The sequence below is a fragment of the Carcharodon carcharias genome, assembly GCF_017639515.1.
Source record: "Carcharodon carcharias isolate sCarCar2 chromosome 27 unlocalized genomic scaffold, sCarCar2.pri SUPER_27_unloc_2, whole genome shotgun sequence".
Classification (NCBI taxonomy): domain Eukaryota; kingdom Metazoa; phylum Chordata; class Chondrichthyes; order Lamniformes; family Lamnidae; genus Carcharodon; species Carcharodon carcharias.
This window is the reverse complement of record NW_024470635.1, coordinates 985708-1003035: the sequence shown is the minus strand read 5'-3', so window position 1 is coordinate 1003035 and position 17328 is coordinate 985708. Positions and strand designations below refer to the sequence as shown.

At 43.6% G+C, this 17328-nt stretch overlaps 1 protein-coding gene across 2 annotated transcripts; it reads right to left on the bottom strand.

Moving 5' to 3' along the window:
- Nucleotides 1-12081: 12081 nt before the first annotated feature.
- Nucleotides 12082-15989, bottom strand: LOC121273866 (zinc finger protein 239-like). Of its 2 annotated transcripts, XM_041181013.1 has the most exons (3): nt 15950-15989; nt 15502-15594; nt 12082-13488 (listed from the first exon to the last, which is right to left on the bottom strand). In XM_041181013.1, the coding sequence occupies exon 3, from the start codon at nt 13377-13379 to the stop codon at nt 12456-12458; it is 924 nt and encodes a 307-aa protein (XP_041036947.1). In that variant the 5' UTR covers nt 13380-13488; nt 15502-15594; nt 15950-15989; the 3' UTR covers nt 12082-12455. The 2 variants fall into 2 exon arrangements, with proteins under 2 accessions (XP_041036947.1, XP_041036948.1); XM_041181014.1 differs by lacking the exon at nt 15502-15594 and having other exon boundaries at nt 15950-15983.
- Nucleotides 15990-17328: the final 1339 nt, after the last annotated feature.

Genomic DNA, 17328 nt, shown 5'->3' with positions numbered 1-17328 from the left:
TGGGACCCTCAAGCACCCTGCACACAGCCCCAATGAAGATGGTGCCGTCACCCCTGGGCCTGACAGCGGAAAAAAACCCAAGCAGCTGCCACCGGTTCAAAGCAGGACCCGGGATCTTCTAATTGGGCACTTGATGCCCGCACAGGGTGTTTGTGAACCCTCCCCATTGATTCCGCCGCCGCCACCATTACCCCACCACAATCGGCCCTTCCTCTCGGATTGTCGAGCCAAGCTCACCATCTCCACATAGCTGCAGCACCCACGCTGCGCATGCGCACGCTCCATGCACATCCCCACCACTGCGCATGCGCGGAGAGCTCCGGTGGTGAAGATAGGGCACATTCTACCCCGCAGTGAATGCTGGGTAAATGCCCAGCCATGGAAAGGGCAAAATGTTAAATAAAGAATTATGTTTTCTAGTCCGATTTGAATTGCAGCCCATAGAGATAAAATATAAAATTACTAAATAATTTGTTGAAGCAACCAATGTGCATGAACCCGCCACCACAGTTCTGTTCTGAGAGTAATCAACAGCAGAACAAACCCCTACAGTTGGATGTGACCCCTTTGGAGTCTCCGCAGCTGGAATGAATAAGTGATTTAAATAAAAAAATTGTATTTTTGGCCCAATGGCTCCATTGTCTTCAGATCACAAAACATAATATACTATTCAAAAGTATGGCCTTTCAATGGCAGTGATCCTACCCAGCCTGCACTGTGGGGAATGTGCCCTATCCTCCTTACAGGATTTCCCCACACAGGCACCCTACCGGATTCTGCTTGGAGCATGTGCTTTGCAGGCTCTATCTCCAGCTGAGCAATGGGGAGTCGAAGCGAGTGAACGGAGCCGGTGGGCAGGGAGGAATGGAGGGGCCGAGTGGTACAGGAGGAATGGAGGGGCCAAGTGGGTAGGGAGGCTTCACAAACACCAAGTGGAGACCTCAAACCTGCAATAAGAAACTCCCAGTCCTGTAGTTGCACCAAGTGGCCCGGTGAATGTTTCTCTGGTGATAAAGTGCCCGGTGAGCGGGGGGCGGGTTGGGGGTGGTGGTGTGGTGGGGGGATGGAGCCAGCGGCTGTGTGAGATAGAGAGTGTTGGGGAGGCAGATTCAGTCGTGCTTTTTAAAAGAGAATTGGACCAAAACCTGCAATATGTCGAAGGAAAGGGTGGGGAGTTGGACCAGGTGAGTTAGCTTCCAGAAGAGTAAGATGTCTCCCATTTCAGATGGAGATGAAGAAATTCATTTTTTTTCAGAGGGTCATAACTCAGGAATTTTCCCCAGAAAGCAATGGAGGCTGAGTTACTGAATTTATTCAAGGCAGAATTAGATAGATTTTTGATAGACAAGTGAGTCAAGGGTTATGGGGGCATCGGGGGAAGGGGGTGGAGGGGGCCGGGTGGAGGGGGGTGGATGGAGGGGGCAAACTGAGAGACAGGCAGGAAAGTGGACTTGAGACCACAACCAGATCAGCCATGATCTTATTGAATGGTGGAGCAGAGTCAAAGGGCTGAATGGCCGATGTTCCTCTGACCTGGGCTGAATGATCTCTATATGCGGTGTTACCTTGGCTCTGATTTCATGGACCTGTGAGGGGCTCGAGCGACAAAATGGTCTATTCCTGCTCCAACTTGTTATGCTCTAATTCAGTACTGATACCACTCAAGGCAATGGTTACCATCATATTCCCAGCAGTAGTGTGTGCGACTGGTCTCAGGCGCTAGATTTAGGCACCAGTTCCTATTAATTCATGGATTTGAATCCCATCATTGCCAAAGTTTCAGTTCATTTGTCCTTTCAGGCGTTTCATCAAATCCCATAAGATAGGCTTGGTGCATTTGACATATGAAGTGGTTTGTCTTGGCAGGAAGAACAAGGGAGGCTGTAGGAATTGCAGGGTGACTGGGAATAGGTGGGGCCCAATGCTCTCATTCTCTGCTCTGTAACCATTCCATGATTTTACATGAACAGCACTGATATTAACATAAGGTCTGTGGCCGTGAGCAAGTGGTTAAGATGACAGATTTGAAATCTATCGGGGTCTGCCTATACATGTTCAAGTGCTGCTGACTGTGCTTCTCGCTGTTCCTTTGTTTTGATGTCTCCAGAATTAACTATTGGTTAAGTGGAATCAGCAACTTCCAAACACTCACGTGTGTTTTTCGTGATTCACTTCCGTGCTGCTTCATTTCTGTTTATCCAAAAACATTCAAAGAATTTGCAGTCAGAAATGGTACAAAATTGAGCTAATTGGTGGCATCCTTGCTTTCTGAGAGATTTTCTCTCCTTAGAGCCAAATTCTTGCTCGCTATCACTCACGCTGCATATGTCTGTGTGGCTCAATGTGGTTCAGTTCCCCAAGGAGTGAAGACATCTTTACCATCGCAACCTTTATTCATGTTTGTTATATATCTTCATGGTAAATTGGACAGTCAACAACAACAGGTTAAAAAGTTGCAAGAGGAGGTTGATCCTTTGTGTTTATTTGAGTGGCGACTGCTTATTGACTCAGTGCCTGTATGTTACACAGCGGAGGATGATTGAAATTTTCACTGAGCAACATTTTAACAGACAGTGGATTCACTCGAAGTGATGCTGTGTTCCAGTTCTATATATGCAATTTGACAGTCAATTTCGATTAGTCGCTTTGAACCCAATTTTTCCAAAAGGTTGGAGGTTATGCACATGTTTGTTTCAGTTTCTTGGCTTATTTGAAATGAATATTCATAAATCTATTTGTGTGGGAACTTACTGAATAACAGCAGGACTGGCAAAGTTTGAACAATATTTCCTTATATCAAAGGACACAAAGCAGAACCTTGTCGGTGATATTAGTTGAAACAGGAATAGAGTCAGCTGATTTGATCCTAGGTGGTCCTAAACCATTAAACCTTCAGTTGGAATCTAATTTCGTTCAAACAGTATGCTAAAGAAACACCCTAATGGTTCAGATTCGGTGCTTTCTCCGCCTGGGTTCAATTCTGTGTCTTGATGTTGTACAAAATGTTGTAACTAGCAGCCAATTTATGGTTTGGAAAAGGATCATATTGAACTCAAAACCTTCACTCTGTTTCTCCCTTCACATTTGCTGCCAGACCTGCTGAGAACTTCCAGCACTTTCTGTTTTTATTATAACATGAATTACTGTCTTTATCATACACATGAACACAGGAAATAGGAGCAGAATGGGCCACATGGCCCATAGAACCTGCTCCATCATTCAATTCAATCATGGCTGATCTTGGGCTTCAACTCCATTATCCTGCCCATTCCCCATATCCCTTCTGTCCGAAGAATGACCCAAACCTCCCTGTCGCTTGCCATTTTAACACTCCACCCTGCTCTCTTGCCCACATGTCTGTTCTTGGCTTGCTGCATTGTTCCAGTGAAACTCAACGCAAACTGGAGGAACAGCACCTCATCTTTCGACTAGGCACTTTACAGCCTTCCAGACTGAATATTGAATTCAACAACTTTAGGTCTTGACCTCCCTCCTCCATCCCCACCCCCTTTCTGTTTCTTCCCCCTTCCTTTTGTTTTTTCCAATAATTTATATAGATTTTTCTTTTCCCACCTATTTCCATTATTTTTAAATCTTTATGCTCCCCCCACCCCCACTAGAGCTATATCTTGAGTGTCCTACCATCCATTCTTAATTAGCACATTCATTTAGATAATATCACCAACTTCAACACTTCTGTGTTCTTTTGTCAGTGACACCTTCTGATGATCTGTTCCTATCATTGCTTGCTTGTCCCTACAACCATACCACACCCCTCCACTTCTCTCCCCCCACCCAACCACCCCTCCCCCACCTTGAACCAGCTTATATTTCACCCCCCTCCTTGGATTCACATAGTTCTGTTGAAGGGTCATGAGGACTCGAAACGTCAACTCTTTTCTTCTCCGCCGATGCTGCCAGACCTGCTGAGTTTTTCCAGTAATTCTGTTTTTGTTTTTATTTTTGCCCTCCAATCCTCTTGTAATAAAGGCCAACATGCCATTGGCCTCCCTAATTTCTTGCTGCACCTGCATGCTAACTTTCTACGTTGCTTGTACAAGCACAACCAGGCCCCTTTGAAAATCAGCACTTATAAATTTCTCATCTTTTAAAAGCTTTTAAAAATTCTGTTGTTCTAATTTTTATAAACAAGTGAACGTATGCACACCTGCACACATGGTAGTCCACCTGCCTCTTGTTGCTCACTCACATTATCTGTCTATAACTTTTTGCATGCTCTCTGTGCCTTGCCACCCAATTTAATAAATTTTAACCACAGAATTGAACTCGCGACTGCTGATGTTTATAAGGCCAGTACTTGAGCCACTGAGCTATGTAGCTAGTGACATTAGAGCCTGCAGAGTAACCCAGTAGAAAGAGGAACAGGACAATGTTCTGTGGAGATGATATTTGGTCAATCTGGAAATGTCTGAGATGAAGAGCAGGGAATTAAAAGATGAGACACGAAAATGGCAGAATTTGATATGTGTCAGTTGCTTTCAGTGATGAATGTCTGCCGTGGTAATGTGAGAGATTTTACTGCCCACTGTTTACAATTGACACAAATATCACTCCTGACCAACTAATCACATCTGCTCAATGAAAGCAGCGCACCAGGCCAAATGGCCTCTTTCTTTGCTCTCCCGTTTGTAGAGCACATTGAATCAGGTTGTAGATATCAGTGCAGAAATAACAAGAACAGGCTTAGTCAGAATGTTGTTTTAAATCGTGATGTTTTAAATTTGCTATGAAATCAATTGCATGAATCAATATTGTTTATATCAAAAAGTGTATATGGAACCGCAGCGGAGAAAGCACAATTCCAAATCACTAGGCCTACAGGGAAACTGATTGCAAACCTCACAACTTGGCTGATCCATGCTACCTGTGCCTTTTATTTTCATTTCAGACCTCGTTCACCAGATGCAAGTTTATCCCACAAAATGACACGTTTGTATCGAACACAACCGACTTCTTCAGCCAATGACAAGAGTGATTGCTGTTAGCTGGAACATCATTCATTGTCACACAGTTCCGGGCTGTCACTGGGTCCCTAAGTGGCAAATAAAATAAAACAAAATAAATAATAAAAATTGCCATTTCTGCGTAGTAAGAGGACCTTCCACCCATGATGTCTTTGTCCGCATTTTTAAAAAGAGCTGATGGATTCGTCTCGATTTCCTTCTCTCTTCCTTGAGAGTATTACCTTTGAGCCCTGCTTCTTAATTTGATGCCTAGCTCTTCATACTTACTATGCATGATTTCTTTCCTTGTCCTGTCTATGTCATTGGTACCTACATGTACCATCATAGCTAGATCCAACCCCTCCCAATGCAAGTTCCTCTCCATCCCTGAGCAAATGTCCCAAACCCTGGCACCAGACACGCAGCACAGCTGTCTGGACTCTTGCTCTTCATTGCAGAGAAGAGTGTCAATACCCCTCACCATACTGTCCCTTACTGCCACTACATTCCTGTTTACTCCCAACAGTGAACAGCTCCCTGTATCATGTTGCCATGGCCAGCTTGCTCCTCCACCTTGCATATTTCCCTTTCGTCCACACAGGGTGTGAGCACCTCAAACCTGTTTGACAATTGCAACGTCTGAGGCTCCTCCCTACTGTCTGCTCGGTCCCTTTACCTGCCTCACTCATGGTCACATCCTCCTGTCCCTCACCACTAACCACAATAGATGACTCAACCAATAAAGGCATGACTGTCATTTGGAACGAAGAGCCCATGTATTTTCCCCCATCCCTTATGTTGCGCAGTGCCTGCAGTTTGGCTTCCAGATCAATAATCCTGATCCGGAATTCCTCTAGCTGTTTACACTTTCTGCAGACGTGTTTGTCCTGGATCACCTTGGTGTCCAAAAGGCCTACATTCCACCGCTGCAATTATACCTGTGCTGCCAATGTTATTTATTTTATTTAGTTAACTTAATTTAATTACTTCATTTATTAACTTAGATAATTCCTAGGTATGGTACAATTTACTGTGCTTATTAAATATTTGTACTTTTATTAACGTTTATTAACCACACAGCAATATGTTTCAGGTGTTTATTTTAATTATTTTATTTTATTTTTAAAGTTTTAGTTAATTTATTTATAGATCTACCTTAACTCCCGTGCCCTAAGCTGTTTATTAACACACTGTGCCGAACACAAAACACTTACCGGTCAGTCAACTTACAATGACATCATTGTTGTCACTGGCTGAAGAAGCTTTGTGTTTTACCTAAACACGCCCCTCTGTCAGAGAAACTTGTCTCTGGTGAAAATGGTCTGGAATGGAAAAATAGGCCAAAGTAGCCGGAAGGGCTGTTGAAAGTTTCACTCATGGTCTCGTGGTTAAGAATTTGGTGGTTTTACTGTTGTGGCTGACTTTCATTTCTGGTCACAAAATGATGGTTTTGTGAAATTGTTCAAATGAACATGATTTAATTATTGATTGAAAACAGAAAACACAGAACGGCTCTCCCAAAATCAGTGGAGTGAGAGGAGAAGTTCACATCACAGCTGGAAATGTCACATGTGGAACAGGCTGAGGACAAACACAGAGCTAGAGGGAGGGTGTGAAAGCAGAATAGAAGGGCTGTAATAGGATGCACAGCACGGATGGAAGAGATATTGGTGCAAGACAAAGTATGGGAGTTAATGGGACAGATTTTACTGCCCACTGTTGGCACTAGCACAGATATCACTCCAGATCAATCAATCACAACTGCTGTTTGAAAGCAGAATGCCAACTGAATTGAAAGTTACACATGAGCAGCTTGTGGGGCTATTTCACCTCTCTGTCGGTTTTATGTTCCAGCTCACAGCAACTGTTGCTGTCATTGGCTGAAAAAGATGCTTGTGTTCAACCTAAACCTCCCATTTTGTAGCAGAAACTTGCCTCTGGTGATAAAGGCCTGAAATTAAAATAAAAGGCAAGGGTATCATGGAAAAGCCAGGTTAAAATGCTCAGAGGCAGTTCCGTGGTTGTCCAATGGTTGGACTGTGTTCTCTCAACACCGTGACCGGCGTTAGGTTCCAATTCAGGAAATGAAGTTATTGCTCATGTAAAAACAAACATCAATGACTTCCTGATTGAAAACAGCTCTGCCAGAAGCTGCGAGGAGTGAGAGTTTTCGTTTCGCATCAGAGCTGGAAGTGATGCGTGTACAACAGGCTGAGAACAAACACAGAGGCAGAAAGAGAAGGGCAGTGAGAGGCTGAAAAGCGCTGATGATAGACGTGTTGGTTGGTACAAGGCAAAATATGGGTGGTAATGGGATGGATTTTACCATTGACACTGACACAAATATCTATCAGACCTGCTTCCGAATCTCGTGTTAAATAACATGAAAACTTCTCACTGAATTTATTCAGTCCCATGACATCAGAAGAGCTGAACACAAGGGAAGAAGGTGGATTTTGCTGGAATGGGTTGTAAGATGATAGAATGACTGTGAAAGCAGCAGCAGTAGGGATGGAAATGAAACTATAGAAAGTTACAGCACAGGAGGAGGCCATTCGACCCCGCTAGCTGCTGTGAAGGAGCAGTTCCAATTGATTTATCAGGAGGAATATTTGTGCCAGTTTGAACAGCAGGGAGAAAAATCTGTCCCATTGTGGCTGCGCAGTTTTGTTGGTCCAGGGGCTTGAGTGGAACTTGACACTTTTAAAGTGTCATCATTCATTGTAACTTAGGCTGCAGCTACCAATTTGTCTCCCATGCTGAAGGGGAGGGCAGTTTCAGTCATAAACCAACAGCTGTGATATTAACAAAGCAAGATGGAGAAAGACTCAGTTTGAACGGTGACACTGCTGGAGAAATGTAGAGCTGGGGATCACCCATCGAAGCAGCAAAGTTTAAAAAAGGCTTGAACACACAACGCTGAAAGCAAGGGTCGCAGACTCTACCACCTGAACTAGCTGGGCATCCAAGTGGCAAGCGTCATATCACAAATAACAAAGAGAAATGTTGTTTTCAACCTGGAGCCTCAGTTTGTTTTGAATTTCAAAGCCAAGAAGGCAGTCGACCTACAAATGCCCCAAAGTTACAATGCATTCCTCTCAATCATCAATGACATCATTCACATCTTCCACTTCTTAGCTGCACCTCCTTCCAAATACTGAAATTCATTTTCAAGGCTTGTTTCAGGACTTAATATTCAATATTTTAACGCTGGTGCCCTCAGCTTTAAGGTGACCATATTACTCTCAGTTACCCTGTGAGATGGTGAATAAATATGTTAATCTGCTTCAATAAACCCATTCATTTCTATTGCTGACTGGAAGAAATGTTGATATGTCTGCGGAGTGACAGTCAACACTTTCATCCATCAGGAAATCATTATATATTTTTTCACATTACTATTGTGGGGTATTGTAAAGTCAGCGTGTGTGTGTGTGTGTGGTTCTGTGGGTGTGGCTAATTTACTGAAATTCGAGACAGATGGACTGCAATAGGAGCAGGAATAGACCATTTTCCCCTCGGGCCCCTCATAGTGTTATACAATCAGAGCCAAGGTTACACCACAGATAGAGGCTATTCGGCCCGTTTCATAGCAACATCGGACTAATGAGCAGAAGTAGGTTATTCAGCCCTTCGAGCCTGATCCCCCATTCAATAACGTCTCAGCTGATCTGGTTGTGATCTCACTTTCCTGTCCGCCCCCATAACCCCTAACTCCCTTGTCTATCAAAAACTTCATTCTGCCTTGAATAAATTCAGTGACCCAGCCTCCACTGCCTTCTGGGGAAAATAATTCCATAGACTAATAGCTCTTGGAGAGAGAGAAAAGAATCCTCAACTCTGTCTGAAAAGGGAGATCTCTTACTCTTCTGGAAACTAACTCATCTAGTACCATTCCGCCACCTTTTCCCTGTGGAGCTGCATTTTCTGTTCAATTCTCTTTTGAAATCCGCAATTGAAGCTGCCTCCCCCACACTCTCAGATAGTGCATTCCAGATCCTAACCATTCACTGTGTAACAGAGAAACCCCTTTAGAATTGTACGTTTCATTTGAAAACAGGAAATGCTGGAAAATCTTTCCAGGTCTGGCAGCATCTGTGGAGAAAGGAAGAGAGAAAATGCTTCTTTGAAGAAGAGTCATATCGGATTTGAAACATTAATTCTGTTTCTTCCTCCATAGATACTGCCAGAGCTCCTGAGTTTTTCCAGCATTTACTGTTTTTTTTCAGGTTTCCAGCACCTGCAGAATTTTGCTTTGGCACTTTACTTGATGTTGTCTCTTCTCATCCTTCCGACCAAAATCAATCACTTCGCACTTCCCTACATTAAATTTCAGCTGCCACTTGTCTGCCCAAATGGATTTGTTGAAGAGCCCGAAAGGAGACCTGACTCATCCTGGAAATGGAAGAGTGAGAATGAAAGAAAAAGACAAGTGATGGGTTTTGTAGATCCCAGGGGAAAGAGATTCCAGAATCAGTTCATTGTGACAGTTCACACAGCAACAAGAAAACAACATTCCCTGCTGAGGGCCAAACCCGGGTGGCAGGAGTGGGAGCGCCGAATAATAGCATGTTTGGTTCAAACACAGAAGACTTGTTCAGCCAATAACAGCATCGAGTATGTTAGACATGAACATGAAGTGAACAGTGAGGTGAAATAGTGCCACAAGCTGCGGATGTACAACTTTCAATTTCCAAAACCCACCAACCTCATCAATGTGTCTCCTCTGAAACTTTCAAGGCAAATATTGATCCCTTATAAGGTGTCATTCCCAGAACTATACACAGTCCTCCAGGTATGATTTAACCGGGGCTTTGTATGGCTGTCGTAAACCTTTCCCTCTTTCCTATAACAATCTCTGTAACAGGTTGTACAGCAAGGGGAGTTAGAATCTATGTACCAACTGAGAAAAATGACAAGATGCTTGATCAGAAAAAACTTCAAAAATTTAATTCAAAAATCAAAAGATTAAGTGGAGTTTTGATTCAGAAACAGTGTAAGAATCCTCAGTTCAATTCCTCATGTCATTGGGTCAAGGAAACTTTGCTAAAACTGCAGAATTTAGCAGACTGGACACTGCCGAAGCTCTTGATTATCTTTCAATATTGTTTCTTCTTAACTTAAAGTTTTCAAACAAAGGAATTGCGCATTGGCTTGAGGCGGGGAAAATCAGGGTCCTGGAGCGAAAGAGGGGAACTAGGATGAATTAGAAAGCTCTTTGTAAAAAAGCTTATGACAATGAAACTGTTGGTGAAGGTCCTCTTGCTGTGCTGTGCCATTTGATGATGACATTGTTGATCAGTTTGTCTCCAGCATTCCTAATGAAAACAGCCGAATTCCATTTCTTCAAAACAAAGACCCAAAGTGCTGCTGCATGACGTCACCGTTTAACATTCTAGCCAGGTGCCTTTCGGTTTAGAGGATTCAAGTAACATCCCAGAAATAGCTGTAAATCAGTAAATGGAAGGTAGCGAGGAACTCAAGATAACTAAAATAACCAGGGAAATGGTACTGAGAAAATTGTTGGAGCCGCAGCCTGACCCCAAGGCCCGATGGACTTCATCCTGGTTAGTGAGGTAGTTGATGTGTTGGTCTTAATTTTCCAAAATTCTGTAGATTCAGGGAAGGCCCCATGAGATTGGAAAATAACAAATGTAATTCTTATATTCTAAAAGGGGGGGAGACAGATATCAGAAAACTACAGGCCAGTTAGCTTAAAATCTGTCATGAAGAAAATGTTAGATGCTAATCTTAATGATGTTATAGCAAGGCACTGAGAAAAATTCAAGGTATTCTGGCAGAGACAACATGGTTTTGTTAAAGGCAAATCAGGTGCTGTGTATAATGGGGAACTTATGGATGTGCTGTACTTAGATTTCCAGGAGGCATTTGATAAGGTGCCACATCAAAGATCATTGAGGAAAGTGAAAGCTCATGGTGCAGGGGGTTATATATTGACGTGGATAGAAGATCAGCTAGCTAACAGGAAACAGAATAGGCATAAATGTGTCATTTTCTGGCTGGCAGGATATGACAAGTGGTGTGCCACAGGGACCAGTGCTGGGTCCTCAAATGTTTACCATTTATCTAAATGACTTGTTTGAAGGGACCAAGGTATGGTTACTAAATTTGCTGATGACACAAAGATAGGTAGGAAAATAAGTTGCAAGAGGATATAAGGAGGCTACAAGGAGATACAGATAGGTGAAGTGAATGGACAAATGTCTGGCAAATGGCAGAGAATGTGGGAAAATGTGAAATTGCCCATTTTGGCAGGAAGAATAAAAAAGCTTCTTATCTAAATGGTGAGAGATTGCAGAGTTCTGAGATGTAAATGATCCTGATGCCCTAGTGCAAGAATTGCACAAGGTTAGTGTGCAGGTGCAGCGAGTGGTTAGAAAAGTTAATAGAGTGTTATTGTTTATTGTAAGGGAAATTGAATATAAATTGGGAGGTTATACTTAAATTATACATGTCATTGGTGAGATCACATTGGGAGTACTGTGTACAGTATTGGTCTCCTTGTTTAAGGAAGGATGCAAATGCATTGGAAGCAGTTCAGAGAAGGATCACGAGGCTAATATCTGAAATGATTGGGTTGTTTTATGAGGAAATGTTGGAAAGGTCTGGCTTGTATCTGCTGGAGTTTAGAAGAGTAAGACGTGACTTGATTGAAACATCTAAGATCCTGAGGAGTTTTGACAGGGTGGATGTGGAGAGGATGTTTCCTCTTGTGGGAGAATCCAGAACTAGGGGTCACTGTATAAAAAGAGAGGGCCGCCCATTTAAGGCAGAGATTAGGAGAATTTTTTCTCTCAAATGGTCATGAATCTTTGGGACTCTTCCCCAAAAGACAGTGGAAGCAGAGTCGCTGAATATTTTAAAGACAGAGGTAGATTGATTCTTGATAATCAAGGAGGTGAAAGGTTATCTGAGCTGGCTAAGAATGTGGACTCGAGGTTACAATCATATCAACATGATCTTATTGAACGGTGGAGAAGGTTTGAGGGGCCGAGTGGCCTATTCCTGATTTTAATTTGTGTGTAAATTGTGTGAAAGATAATAAAAAGGCTGGACACAACTTGCCTTTAACACAAAGCTAATTTACTTCACATTAATCATCAATATTAACCCCTCTAACTGGGCTGGAGTTTATTAATATCAACAGAAACAGACCCCAATGAAAATCATTCAATTCTGGGAGTGAGTAAAATACAATCAGTGCAGTTACTTGCGAACTCACTGCAGTGTCAGCAGGTAGGATGACTGAGTGAACCCTGAACCACACTTAGATGAGGTGAATAGTCTCCCCCCAGCGTGGATTCACTGGTGAACAGTGAGCTGAGATGATTACCTCAGTCCCGCAGTGAGAGCACGGTGTCTCGTCGGTGTGAATATGTTGATGGATCATCAGTTCCTGGGAACCCTTAAAGCACTCCCCACACTCTGGGCAATTAAAATGTCTCTGGTCATTGTGAACTCGCTGGTGTTTCAACAGGGTGGATGACTGAGTGAATCTCTTTCCACACTTGGAGCAGGTCTCTCTCCACTGTGAGTGCGCTGGTGTTTAGTGAGGTCAGATGAATGTTTGAATCCAGTCCCACAGTGAGAGCACCTGAACGGTCTCTCGTCAGTGTGAACACGCTGATGGGACATCAGGTTCCAGGAACTTTTATAGCCCTTCCCACAGTCTGGACATTTAAAAGGTCTCTCCCCAGTGTGAGTGCGCTGGTGTACAGTCAGGTCAGATGAATGCTTGAAACCAGCCCCACAGTGAGAGCACCTGAAAGGTCTCTCGTCAGTGTGAACACGTTGATGGGACATCAGGTTCCCGGAACTTTTATAGCCCTTCCCACAGTCTGGACATTTAAAAGGTCTCTCGTCAGTGTGAACTCGCTGGTGTGTTAGCAGGCTGGATGACTGAGTGAATCCCTTCCCGCACTCGGAGCAGGTGAACGGTCTCTCCCCAGTGTGAATTCGCTGGTGTTTGGCGAGGTCAGATGACCACTTGAACCTACTCCCGCAATGAGAGCACTTGAATCGCCTCTGGTCTGTGTGAACACGTTGATGGTACATCAGTTCACTGGAACTGTTATAGCTCTTCCTGCAGTCTGGACATTTAAAAGGTTTCTCGTCAGTATGAACTCGCTGGTGTATCAGCTGGTTGGATAACTGAGTGAATCCCTTCCCACAATGGGAGCAGGTGAATGGCCTCTCTCCAGTGTGACTGCGTCGATGAGTTTCCAGCTCTGATGGGTAATAGAATCCTTTCCCACAATCCGCACATTTCCACGATTTCTCCCTGTTGTGACTGCGCTTATGTTCTGACAGGCCAGACGATTGGCTGAAGCTTTGTCCACACACAGAGTACGTGTACGGTTTCTCCTCACTGTGAACGATGTTTTTTCCTTCCATGTTCAAAATCCAATGGTATTCAGGTTACGATAAATTGGGTGACTCTGTCAGGTCCTGAGCTGATGTCTGGTTTGAGTTTCCCAACTGCAAATGCTCGTCTTCTAATCTCCTGTGAAATTGATTTAAAACAGAAAAAAGGGAGTGAGAGAGAACCCACAAAAACACAAAGGCAGGTTGTGAAATTGAGCTGAATGAATCTGGGAATTTGTGGGGCCGGCACGAGGAAAAAGTGACCATGAAAACTGCTGGATTGTCATAAAAACCCAACTGGTTCACTAATGTCCTTCAGGGAAGGGAACCTGCCACCCGGTCTGGGCCTACACAAGACTCTGGGTTCTATGTGAGGAGGGAGCTGAGAGAGATGAGAGTAGAAGGAATGAAGGAAAGGGATTTTATACATCTATAACTAGAGTCTCCCAAACCCTCAACCTCCACCACCTAGAAGGACCAGGGTAGCGGGTGTATGTGAACACCATCACCTCCAAGTTCCCCTCCAACTCACACACCGTCCTAACTTGCCCGACATCCAGTACTGGATGAACAGAAATTTCCTGCATTTAAATATTGGGAAGACTGAAGCCATTGTCTTCAGTTCCCGCTACAAACTCCACTTCCTAGACACCGACTCCATCCCTCTGCCTGCCAACTGTCTGAGACTGAACCAGACTGTTCACAACCATGGTGAAAGATTTCACCACAACATGAGCTTCCAAACACATATCTTTGTCATCTCCAAGAATGGGTTTCCATCTGTGAGGATACTGAGACCTCACACTGTTTTTTTTTAAGAAAATAGATATAGATATCCTGATGGCTATTTCTAAATTTTTAAAACTGGACAAAGACCTTTTAAATGGCTGAAGCTGTCTGTGACCACTGAACAAAAAACTCTGTCTGGCATTGTTGGAGAAATTTGGAACTCGCTATCTCTGAAGAGACATTCATGACCCACTGTGGGTTGCACAGGCCAATTTCAAAGAGGGCTATCCAAAAGCCATCTGCATTTCATGACCCAGGCTGGCCAACAGGAGTCCAATCGTCTGCTGTAACAAAGAGCCCTGGCACCTCACTTTCAATTCTTAATGATTGAGACATTTAACCATCTTGGGGGCCCAGATAAGGGATACACATCTCTTGTCAAAGACAAGGTGGGAGTCATGGGACATGGACCTCCAGTTTGTGTAACCAGTAATATTGCCTTGCTGCACTGATAAACCTCAGTCTGCCATTTTAACATCTATAAGCAGCAAACAGAAAAGGTGTTCTGCCCAGATTTAATACCAGGCCACATGTACACTGTTTCTGCTGGAACATCTGTGCCTTCGCCTACAAGACTGATTCATCTCTGCATAGCTATCTCATCACGTGAAGTCAACTCCACCGGAAAAGTGAATTACACAGCATCAGTTTTCAACCTGCTGACCTCCATGAAGGAACACCTCACTGGACTTTGATTCCGGACTCTGGGACCCACATAAAATACAATTTTTCTCTGCAGTCCCTGCCCTGTAAATCTTTCTTTTCTCCATCCCTCTTTAACTGTATGAATGCAAAGGAGCCACATTGCGATCGCCACCCATGTTTTGGGTGTGTGCAAATGAACTAACCTTTTGAGTTTGTCCTATCTCGAGTTTGCTGTGCGGTTATTAATAGAAATTAGATTGCATGAAAACTGAGGGTTGAATAATACTTATAAAGAGGGAAGCAAATCAAAAACACCTTTCCTTTTACAAGTGGGTGGTGAGAGAAATCAGTGTGGTTTGAATTACCCCCCCAACTCCTGACCCGAACACATCTCAATAACATCATTCAAATTGGCCCTGTCTCAGCACGTTTCTGAACTCTCACCCCCTCCTTTGTGACCTCTAAACTTGACTGGCTGGCCTCCCATATTCAACCTTTGATGACCTGGAGTTTATCGAAACCTCTGCTGCCTGTGCCCTCTGCACTGAGTCCCATTCACTCACCCATCACCCTGTCCTCACTGACCTACACAGGCTCCCGGTTAAACAGCAACTCAAATTTAAAATTCTCATCTTTCTTTTCAAACCTCTCCATGGCTTTGCTCTCCCCTATTTCCAGTCAAATAAATGTTTGAATCTTTTTCCACAGACAAACATACTTTCAGGGTCAGATGAATCGAGTGACTCTGTCAGGTTTTGATCTGACGTTTAGTTTGAGTTTCCCGACCTTCAAATCCTATTCTTCTAATATCCTGCAAAAAAAAAAAATCCCTGTCAGTCTAAGAATAGGATTTGAGAAGAGACAAACATTCCTCTTGGTCTGAGTTTGCTGTGTGTAAATCCTCTCCCTGAAAAAGTAGTTTCCAAAATCGATTCCTGTCAGTCCAGGTTAGAAATTCCCAACATTCTCTCCTCCTGCTACCTGGACCAGGATTACCGCGCATGCGCCCTGCTGCAGTAACTCGGGCCTCTAGCCTGTCGCCGCGGCCCTTCAGCTGTTACCGCGCCGTTCGTTGCTAACGCGAGCCCGATAGGCTCGTATTTGGCTTTTCAGGCCTCCACTGGGTGTTCATGAAGCCTCCCCACCCACCCTGTCACCTCCATTACCTTCCAAAACTCGGCCATTTCTCTCCTATTGCACAGTCCATGTGACAGCAACCCACAGCTGCAGCACCCACACTGCTCATGCACGGTCGGACACAACACTGCGCATGCGCTATTCCCAATTCGCCTGTGCGCCTGCGCAAGGGGCTCATTCAGTGAGAATAGGGCACATTCCCTCTCGCCGCGAATCCTGGGTAAGATCACCGCCATTGAAGGACAATATTATTCAATCGAAAATTATGTTATATGGTCTGATTACGATTGGAGTAATAGGGCCAAGATAGAAAATTATTAAATCAATTGATGCAGTAGCCAAAGCGCACGAAACCTCCAGCAGTTCTGTCCTGGGTGCAATTAAAAGCAGAACAAACCCCTACAGTAAAATTTGAACTCACTGGAATCTCAGCAACTGGGGTGTGAACAAGTGATTTTTTTTTTCCCCCACATACGAGACATCTAATCTGTGTCTTGCCAGAGTGGACTAATTGTGGATCAAACCCTTTGAACTTTTACAGCTGGAGCTTTAACAGGTGAGGAAACTGTTCACTTCACTACACTTCACTTCAAACACGCAAAGTATCTGACTGGTCTCTCTCCAGTGACTGTGCTGCTGTCTCTGTAAATGGGATGACCTAGTGAACGCCTTCCCACTTTCAACTGGTAAACTGTCTTTTCACAGTGGGAATTTACCCATGGGTTACCAGCTCACACATGGATCTCATTCTGGTAAGAAGCTCCACATTCTCAATACTCTACATTGAAAGAAAAGCAAAGCACTGCAGATGCTGGAAATCCGAAATTGAAACAGAGAATTTTGAAATTCTTATCACATTTGGTCATATATGTGGAGACAGAATCATAGTTTATATTTCAGGTCTGTGGCTTTGCAACAGAAATGTATAACTGGATAAAAATCAATAATCTGGAACATTCACTCTGTTCCCATTTCCATAGATACTGATGAGTGTTTCCAATATTTTCTGTTTTAAGTTTGGATTTCCAGCAGCTGAAGTATTTTCGGTCACTGTGAATCAGTTTTTTCTCACTTAATGTTACCTAGTTAAATAGATAAAATGTAAAGGCTTTAACTAATGAGACAGCAGTTACTGTCATCCTGTTTGACGTGAAATGAAACAAAATGACAATTGCTCACTTTTAAATATTCTTTCATGGGATGTTGGTGTCGCTGTCAAGGGCAGCATTTGTTGTCCATCCCTAAGCACTCTTAACAGAGTGACTTGCTAGACCATTTCAGAGGGCAGTTATGAGTAAATCCACATTGTTGTGAGCCTGGAGTCACATGTAGTTCAGATTGGGTAGTGATGGTACATTTCATTCCTTAAAAGATATTAGTGAACCAGATGGGTTTTCGCGACAATCGA